Source organism: Macadamia integrifolia, chromosome 7 (assembly GCF_013358625.1).
Source record: "Macadamia integrifolia cultivar HAES 741 chromosome 7, SCU_Mint_v3, whole genome shotgun sequence".
Classification (NCBI taxonomy): domain Eukaryota; kingdom Viridiplantae; phylum Streptophyta; class Magnoliopsida; order Proteales; family Proteaceae; genus Macadamia; species Macadamia integrifolia.
In genome coordinates this window covers 35,854,732-35,864,568 of record NC_056563.1, presented here as the reverse complement: position 1 = coordinate 35,864,568, position 9,837 = coordinate 35,854,732, and the positions used below count along the sequence as shown (strand labels likewise).

Below are 9,837 nucleotides of genomic sequence, written 5' to 3'. Positions count from 1 at the left end.
GGGGGGGGAGTAGGCAAAATGAGACTTTTGTGTTATGAGAGGAACACATACAAAATGAACTTATAAATAAGCACAAAAGGAAAATAAATATATCTAACAACTTTAGAACATTGAAAACCAGTCATTTCTGTACATCATGAGAGGAACTTCCAAGACAATATTATACATAAGTGATGAGCAGGAAACATACACATTCTAGAGTGCAAAGGAATCTATATTTGTTTGACACCCAAAGACCACATTAGTGCCATTATCAATGGTTGGAAATCAATTATATAATTGAGATACAAAGCATCAACTCAGAACATCTGTTAACCTCTCTCTTCCCTGTGCCCACCTGTCAGAAAGTGCACATGGTGCAAAAAATCATCGATGGGTGTTTGCATAAGCATGCTGGGTACATCAATGACCCTAGATCCCAATGTGTTTCTAACCCTGAGAACTTAACAGATGTGTAAACAGGGAGTAGAGGATGCAAATTGTACCACAAGGGGTTAGAAGCAATACTTCCCCAAAGCCGGTAAAGTCAGTATATTCAAAACCAAAATAGACATGGAAAATGGCAGGTCAAGAGGAGGGTAAGAGTTGGAGAGATTTCAGAAACTTACAAAATCCCAGTTAAGTAGCCAAAAATGTGCATCTGAGCTGAAGGGCTGTAGTTAAAAACATGTACGGTCTCATAAAGGCGTCTTAGGACTTGAACTTCCATCAGTAAAAGCAAAAACAAGGTTTTCCATACCCTGTATCTATGTTTCAGAGGAGTTGAAGGAGACTTATGCATGGAAAATATATGTGAGCCTCCAGTCAAGTGGCTTGCAACTGTAGAATAATGGAAAGACTCAGAACTCAATGGCGCCATCCGATACGCATAGAACCAAGTCATAAGTAGCAAAACTGTTGTCAATGCCACAGCCACCACATAAAAATGGAGGAAGAACCTCTGGGGAACAGTGAATTTCTACAATTCCACAAATCAACAAATTAGATAAGATTCAATTCAGCCAATTTAGCTGGCACTGGCAATAATGAATTTTCTCATATAAAATTACATTAGTTTTGCTCATACTTATCATTTCACATTTGCAACAAACATTACACTTTCATGACATTCTTCCCCATGATGCCCAAGCAATCACATTTCCGCAGCCTAAATACACTTTCTACTACAAACTCATATTAAATAAATAAAAAAAAAAAGGGTGTAACAGGTGCACAAGGCTTCCGTATGTGCAAGGTCCGGGGCGAGAACTATGCAGCCTTACCCCCACAATGTCGAGAGGCTGTTTCGACCGTTTGACCACCGGGGTCGCAACATTCCTACCTTTACCGCGCCCCGTTTCAAACTCATATTATATCATTTTTTTAGGGGGGGGTCTATTTACTCGTGTATGATAGTGTTTACAGGTAACCCTAAATTTCGAATGTACAGCGGTTCAAGAATTACAACTTGGATTCAAGAATTGCATAAATGCTAGAACCAACATCAACATAGCTCAAAATATAAAAGTTGCGGGCGGAAGAGAGGAAGGGGGGGGGGGGGGGTGAGAACTGAATTGCTTAAAGTTCTGGTGCACTCACCTTTGAAGAAGATGGCATGGTCTTCCCTCTGCTCGCGAATGTCAATACAATTCGATGGAAGGAACTGAGACAAGCACAAGGGAGCGAAGCAACAAGAATAGGCAAGATTGCCGCAATCCACGCTGCTCTCAACAGCGATACAAATTCAATCTTCATTATACAAAAACTACTTCCGATAGGGAACAACGGAAAACGAACGAAGCACAAACCCACAAAACCCTAGTCTTCAAATTTTGACGTCGAGGCTTCAGCAGTCAGCACCATGACAACCAGAGGAAATTGAAGCGACTGATAACTCAAGCAGGAATTTGTAATTTTGAAGTTTCGTAGCCGACTTGAGCTCTAAGCAATTCCAAACGTGGAATGAATAACTTCCAAGAACCTTTGCTTTCGATCCAATACTGGAATCGATTCGAGTTTGAAAGATATGGATAAGATTTCAATTGTAATTGTACTTAATCTCTACCATTTATCGTCGTTTTACTCGTAATCTCGTACGGGTCGAAGAGGCAAATCAGGAAACCATTTTATATATTCAATCGAGAATTTTAGCTCCAATACGACATTAATGGTGAAAGGATAACTGAAAAGTAGTCCCAAGATCCGGATTGGTCTTGGCCAATTTCAATTCTGATCAAATTGAAATTGGTTTGGATCAATGAGGAATCCGTTCAAGTATGCCCTAAGTCTATATTTTGAAAGGGATCGGTCGAACCAAATAGGCTAGAATCAGGTCGACCGTGACCATGGTCGATCCAATTCGATTAAAAAATCCTTGCTTGGATCTCTAGGATTATCGATTGGTCGAACCATTAGGATTGGCAGTTGAAACCAAAACCGTTTATCAAAATCGAATCAAACCGTTTACACCAAAATCGAGAAGCTGTTTAGTAAATGGTTTGTTTCTGGTTTCAAATTTCAGACCGATTAATTAAACAGTTCGATTCAATTTTAACCATTCAACCCAGGTTTCAAACTGAATTAACATCGTCAAAACCGACCTGTTTAAACCATATAACTTACTAAAATAACGAGTTTCATGTAAACAAAATAAGATGAGTTTAATTTAAAAAATAATAAAGGACCATAGAGGCTGTCCAATAGCCTATTCAATAGGCTACTCCTATTATGTAGTAATGTAGTTAAAAACTTGCCCCTTCAATGCCTCATTGCTCATTGTATTTGATACAAGATTGAAGTTCTTATCAACGAAGGCAAATTTCAAGAGGCATGCGAATAAACCAGCAAACTGTATGAATTAAACCGCGATCAAAATCGTGTAAAACCGAAAACATGAAATCAGAACCATTTAATAAACGGTTATGTTTTCCGAAAGTGCAACCATTTGGTGAATAGTTCACTTTTGGTTTCAGCCAAATAAATGTGAATCGAATTGAATTGTACCATATACATCAAAACCAAACCGATTAACACCCTTAGTTATAATATTCGATTAGTCTCGACCAAGTGACCATCACGCTAAAATCGTGAAATCGGAACCATTTAATAGACGGTTATGGTTTCCGAAAGTGTAAAACCGCAAACATGAAATCGGAACCATTTAATAAACGGTTCCAATTTCCAAAATGTAACCGTTTGGTGAACAATTCGCTTTTGGTTTCAACCAAATAAATGTGAATCGAACCAAATTGTACCGTATACATCAAAACTGAACCGATTAACACCCTTAGTTATGGCATTCGATCAGTCTCGACCAAGTGACCATCACGCTAAGGATGTCAGATCTAGTCTCACACTGGTTAGCCCAATTGGAAAAACCAGAGGTTGGCCCAAACCATTTATTAAGCGTGTTGAGCTTAGGCCTGGAGCGAATAATATTTGGTTGTTCTCAATGCGACCTAACAGTTGCCTCACTGGGATCGACCGCCTAAGAGCTCGACTAAGTCAGACTCCTTATGATCCCGATTAAGCCCAACTATTTTTTAATTAGTATTGTTGTAGATGAATTTGATGAATCAATCTATACTTTTATCATCAACGAGCACTTTTGAATTAACCAAGAGTTCAAATCGTACACCATTGAGCTCTAGAGCTGGACTATTATCTTGGCAATACATGCCTTTGAAAATTAAAGCATTTAATCAATAGCCCTTTTTTATATAGGACCCTGCCTAGCCTTTGAGGATTGATTACTTAAACATGTTGTGGTTCATGGTGCGGGATCCAAAAGTGGGGTGGGGCTGACTAGGCCTGACTAAAAGTAACCTGAACCAACTAGTCGACACCTCTACATCAAGGTACCACCTTTGTATGCACCAAGAACCCCAATTATTAATTGATCGGTGCTTGAGCCTATTCGTCTAATTGGTCTCAGGCTTCAACTGATGGATTTAAGTCAAGTGTAGTAACTTTGACACCCCACACCATTTGGGGGGGGGGGTTTATCCTTTAATATATAAGATTTTGTGACTCTATTGGGTTTAATTGGAGATGAGTTTTTTTTTTTACGATTCCTCCATGATGGATCTATAATCCTAATAAAATGATGGGAACCTGTTTTTTTGTCCTAAAACATACCCTTATGCCATTCACATGAGAATATAAAATTTTAAAATTGAGGAAAGAGAAACATATAAATCAATCATTGCATCGTGAACAAAATATCAATGCAATGATTATAATGTATCTCTCCTAAAATTTTCAAATCTTTTCCCTATTCATTTCTTGAAGAAAGAATTCTTTTTCTTTTGATAGGAAATCCCAAGAAAAGAAGAGTTCTGTAACAGAGAAACCAATGAGAAATCTATATCCATTCAAGAAAGCTGCTTTTAGTGGATTATAAATCACTTCAACTTCTTATGGCCAGTCAATGTGGGTCTACATAAGAGGAACAAAGAGGATCAGAATGTCAAACATGGGAAATAACAGAACTGGTTGCTCCAAATGCTACTCTGTTCTTTGTCCACTTGCAAGGTTCTAGGAATAATCTGGAGCGCAAAAACTTCTAAATGTCCAGATTATTGTAGATCAGTAGAACTGATATAGAATTCAGGATAGAAGAATGGTAGGAGAAATTATATTACTCTCAATAGGACAGAAGTGAATTGCAAGAAATCAGAGAAGAAATTAGACGAGCTGAAGTGTTCTGTTTTAGAGGATAAGAAGAGGAGAGAAAAGAGGAAACATAGAGAGAGATTGAGCGAGAGAGAGAGAGAGGGAATCGAAACCGTTGTTGGATTGACCGTCAACAACAGCTGCACTGGACACCTCACTGTGCAGGCGAATCTGAAGAGATCTATGTCTCCTCTTTTCCATTTCAGCTATAAAGGGAGAAAGAGGAGTGGGGGATGTGTATACGGAAGTGGGTTTTGGGTCAAAATCAAAACCATCAATGGTTTTGTAAAGCCATGCTCTCCCCTCATCCTCACCGGCCATGTGGACTGGGTCAGATGTCTAGTGTTGCAGGTAGCACTGCACCAAACTACACCATCTAAGAATTTTAGAGGATCTGGATCCGTTCTGGGGTACTGAATAGGGATTAAAGTATCGGTATCGGTCACTGTATCGGCCAACTAAAATTAAGATACGTATCGGAGGGTATCATATCGTATCGGAGATACACTAAGATATGCTAAAGATACGCATATAAATGGATATGAAACACATTTTTAAACACTTTTACATAAAAAAATTGTTAAAAAAAACTATTGATAATATGTATTATGCATAAACACTAAATTGAGGGTATCGAAGAGGTCGTAGCAGGTCTAGACAAGGAAAGGTAGATCAGCGAGCAAAAGACCTTAACTAAGAATTCAAGGTTTGTAGTTGTCCCATAATTGTAAAATCCTTGTTTCCAACATTGATTTCCACTTTAGTTAGAGAGAAATATGGCTGACAGCAACTTTGGAAGAAAAACCCTCAAAAAATCGTGTTTTCTGAAAAAATACCCATTTTGGCCATTATATGACTAGCGCACTGTATCGGTACATACTGATACGTACCGATACTCATTGATACGTACTGATAATCATCGATACGTACCGAACGATACATACAAATACTCACCGATACTTACCGATACATACCGAAACATATATTTCACCTCGATTTTATATTTTCCATAGAGTATCAGTACGTATCAATAGTGTATTGGTGCATATCGATATGTATCATAGGATATATATCGATACGAAAGGATTTTAAAAATTTCATGTATCGTATTGGTCGGTTAAATTTAAGATACGTATCGGAGAGTATCGTATCGGTATCGGAGATACTTTAAACTATGATCATAGCCCCTAAGCCAAAGCCTTGATACAATAAGATCAACAAGCGATGGTAAGATATGTCAACTCGAACCCAAAATCAGTGAATTCAAATGGTAATGAATTATGAGAGAAAATCACTCGCCAGTTTTAGATAATGCCAAGAATCAGCCAGCTTTGGATAATTGCAAGAATCAAGGTGGCGTTCCCATATTAAACACTTGTCTTGCTCTCCTATTCTTCTTCTTCAACATGGCATTAGAGCCGCAAGGTTCTTTACCTACCATTGCTATCTCAGATACATCCCAGGGATCTGGTTTTCTCCCACCCCTTCTAGTCCCATCCCCTCTTTCAATAACTTTATCTTGATTAAGCTAAGTGATACCAACCACTTGCTGTGGCGATCTCAACTTATTCCCCTACTCAAAAGTTATGACTTATGGACTGATTGACGGATCCTCTGTCTGTCCTCCACCCATGGCTAATGGTGCCGCTGCTACTGGCTAAGATCCTGTGCTTCTTCCCAACCCAGCATATACTGGTTGAGTTCGCCAGGACTAACTACTAATGTGTTGGCTTCTTGCCTCTCTCACTGAAGCTATTCACACCCAAGTCATTGGCTGCAACTCCTCTCACGCCATCTGGACCTCTCTTGAGTGGCTCTATTCGACCACTTCAACAGCTTGCATCATGCAGTTACAATTGCAACTCCAACAAACTAAGCGTGGTGCTTCCACGATCCATGAGTATTTACTCAAAATCAAAACCATTACTGATCAACTTGCCATTGCAAGATGTCCCGTCTCGGACGAAGACCTCTGCCTCCATATTATGAATGGACTTGGTTCTGATTATGCCGCGTTTGTCACATCCATTTCAACTCGTGATATCCCTATTACGTTCCATGATCTTCATGACATGCTTCTCACACAGGAGTTGCATCTTAAAGATGATGTATTGCATCTTCATGGCACTTCTCCTATTGCCAATGTTGCTTGCACTGAGACCCAAGGTAACAAATCTAATAACCGTGGCAATGTCTACTTTCGTGGATGTTATGGTGGACGTTCTGATGGACGTTCTCGTGGGTAGTTTGGTGGCAACCGGTCTTCTAATGGCTACTCCAACAATAATAGCCAACATCCCATAAACGGGAATTCTAATGGTGCACCACAAGGGCATAGTTATTTTATTTCACATCGCCCTAATAATCAATGTCAGATTTGCACCCGTATAGGTCACACAACCATTGACTGTCACCAACTCTTTAACCATGCCTATTCCACTGGTTCTTCCGCTCCACCAATGGCTAATATGGCTACTTACATACCCCTTACCAATGATAATATTTGGTACACAGACTCTGGCGCTACAAACCATATAACCTCTGATCTGGACAATCTTCATCTCTCATAGCCTTATAATGGTTACGATCATGTTCAAATAAAAAATGGCTCAGGTTTGCAAATCCAGAACATTGGCACCTCTTTTATTTCAAATTTCCATCTACACAATATGTTGCATGTCCCTTCCATTACTCGAAACTTACTTTCTGTCTCTCAATTTACTCATGACAATAATGTTGCTTTTGAGTTCCACCCTGACTATTTTTTGGTGAAGGATTGCTACTCGGGGAAATGCCTCCTCCAGGGCCGAACTAAGGATGGTCTTTACCTGCTCATTCTGAATAAGAGTGCTAATAAATGTTCTCCATAGGCGTGTTTAGGGGAACGGGTCTCTGTCACTCAATGGCATAATAGATTCGGGCATCCTGCCCTCCGGACTGTTCATCACATCATTCATAATTTTGGGTTACCATTACCATAGAGAAAGACTATTCTTTCTGCAATGCATGTCAGCAGGGCAAGGGGCACAAGCTTCCTTTTGATCGATCCACTTCCATTTCTACTAGTCCTCTTGACCTGGTGTACTCCGATGTCTGGGGGCCATCTCCCATTCCCTTGACCGATGGTCATAGATACTATGATGTTTTTGGATGCTTATAGCAAATATATCTGGTTGTACCCCTTGACAGTAAAATCTGAAGTTTTATCTATTTTTCAAAAGTTTAAACTTCTTATTGAGAACCTGTTTGACCGCAGAATTAAAAGGTTTCATAGTGACTGGGGGGGGAGAATTCCGAACTGTATCTCATTTTTTGAAACAATGTGGCATTGTTCATCGTCTCTCATGCCCTCACGTGCATGAGCAGAATGGATCTGCGGAGTGACGTCATAGACATATTGTAGAGACCGATTTGGCTTTGCTATCTCATGCTTCTGTTCCACAACAATACTGGCATCATGCCTTTACTACGGTAGCCTTCTTAATAAACCGGTTACCCACACCTATTCTTGGAAATGTTTCTCCCTTATTTTGACTATATGGTACACACCCAACTTATGACCATCTCAGAATTTTTGGGTGTGCTTGTTACCCCCTTCTAAGGCCATTACATCGGTATAAGTTAGACTACAGATCTATTCTTCATGTTTTTTTGGGATATAGTGCAAGACATAAGGGGTATATTTTTTTGATAAAACATTTAGTAGGACCATTATATCTCGCCATGTTGTCTTTGATGAAACCCGATTTTTATTTCGGGAAGGTGTGACTAAAGCCAATGTGATTGAACGTGATGCAACAAAAATTGACTGGATGATCTTCCTTGCAGTTCCTGGTGCTTCAGCAGACCTGCACAAAAGAGAAGGTAGGAGAGATCTGGGTTGACCCGACGGGGGGACTCTCCGATGCCTAAGTCAGATCTTTCCACAATAGATACTTAAGAGAGTATTCAGTCAAAAGAGAAGTGATCGATCCCTTTTGAGGGAGGCTTACCTTGATATTTATAGGCTACCAATGGAGGGAGGATGGGAGACGTTTGTGGAGAGTCCTGTAAGGCGTAGAGTCCTCGAGGGTAATGGCTCTCTAATGCTGGGAATATTCCAGATCCTAGGGTATACCAGGGGAATATTCCCCTCTTATCTCAGAAATGCTAACCGTGTGAGGAGTAGATGTCTCTGGTGACGTGTAGTGGACAGAGTCCTATCCTTATGAATAGGGATTATATATATTCCTTGAATGTAGGAGTGGATGAGAGCACATTTTTGGGAACCTTGTTGTTGACGTCGGGCCGAGGTGATAGCATGGCTAGATGAGATGCCGAGGTGACAACTTGGGCTGATGGAGGGCCGAGGTGGCAGCATGGTCTGATGGATGACCGAGGTGGGAGCACGGCCTAATGGAGTGCCAAGGAAGCAGCTCAGGCTAAAGAGATGCCGAGGTGACAGCTCGGGTTGAAGAGATGCCTAGGTGGCAGCTCGGGCTGATGGAGGGCCAAGGTGGCAGCACGGCTAGATAAGGTATCAATGTAGCACTCATCACCAGCCCCTTGCTCTAGCGGTTCGGCTCGGACAGCTAGAGCATTAAATTTTGTTGAATTTTTTGATCATGTGCTGTTTGCTCAGCATAAAATGCACTCATCCTACTGTGTGACTCGAAGCTGTTATTTCACCTCGGGCAGGCGAAGAGACTGCTCCTATTCACCGTTGATCTCAGCTAGATCCAGCCGTTCATTCTCCACTGCCTTCTCCTATAAATAGGGTACTTTTTTTCCAGAGTCTTGTCATTCGTTCATGCGATAAAGTCAACTCAGCTAGCTCCTATCCTCAGTGCGAACATCCTCAGAACCTCAGAGTAGCCTGGTGCAAACATCCAGCTCATCCTTTACAAGCTCCTCTTTTCCAATCTCGTCCTATTACAAGTAAGTAAGATCACGTAATGGTTGTGACCCGCTGATCCTCTGCTCAGCCCTCCGTGTACCCTAGTGTTAGTCCCGGTGATCCTGATATGGCATTCGTATGTGACCCAGATTCTCCCAACCAGACCCCTTTGACGACTATGAGGACTGGGGAAAACCACCCTGAGTGCCCAATTCTAGATCCCTTGTCCTCCAGTGGCGATACTTCCAGCAGTTAGGGCTCCAACGATAGCTCCAATTCTGACGGCAGCTCAGGCTCAGGCAGTAGCT

At 40.9% G+C, this 9,837-nt stretch overlaps 2 protein-coding genes across 2 annotated transcripts in view; one reads left to right on the top strand and one right to left on the bottom strand.

Annotated features, from left to right (window-relative positions):
- LOC122084962 (polyprenol reductase 2) overlaps nt 1-2,182 on the bottom strand; it is a 4,016-nt gene extending 1,834 nt beyond the window's left edge. The window contains exons 1-2 of the mRNA XM_042653370.1: nt 1,579-2,182; nt 609-958 (exon numbers count right to left, since the gene is read on the bottom strand). Coding sequence (XP_042509304.1) covers nt 609-958; nt 1,579-1,734 — 506 coding nt within the window. The 5' untranslated portion in view covers nt 1,735-2,182. The remainder of the gene's footprint in view (nt 1-608; nt 959-1,578) is intronic.
- A 4,192-nt stretch (nt 2,183-6,374) lies between these two features.
- LOC122084961 lies at nt 6,375-6,899 on the top strand. Its single transcript, XM_042653369.1, has one exon. The coding sequence runs from the start codon at nt 6,375-6,377 to the stop codon at nt 6,897-6,899; it is 525 nt and encodes a 174-aa protein (XP_042509303.1).
- The last annotated feature ends 2,938 nt before the right edge of the window (nt 6,900-9,837 follow it).

Bases quoted from the DNA above. Each gene is read 5' to 3' on its own strand.
- LOC122084961 (XM_042653369.1), top strand. From the start codon at position 6,375: ATGTGTTGGCTTCTTGCCTCTCTCACTGAAGCTATTCACACCCAAGTC.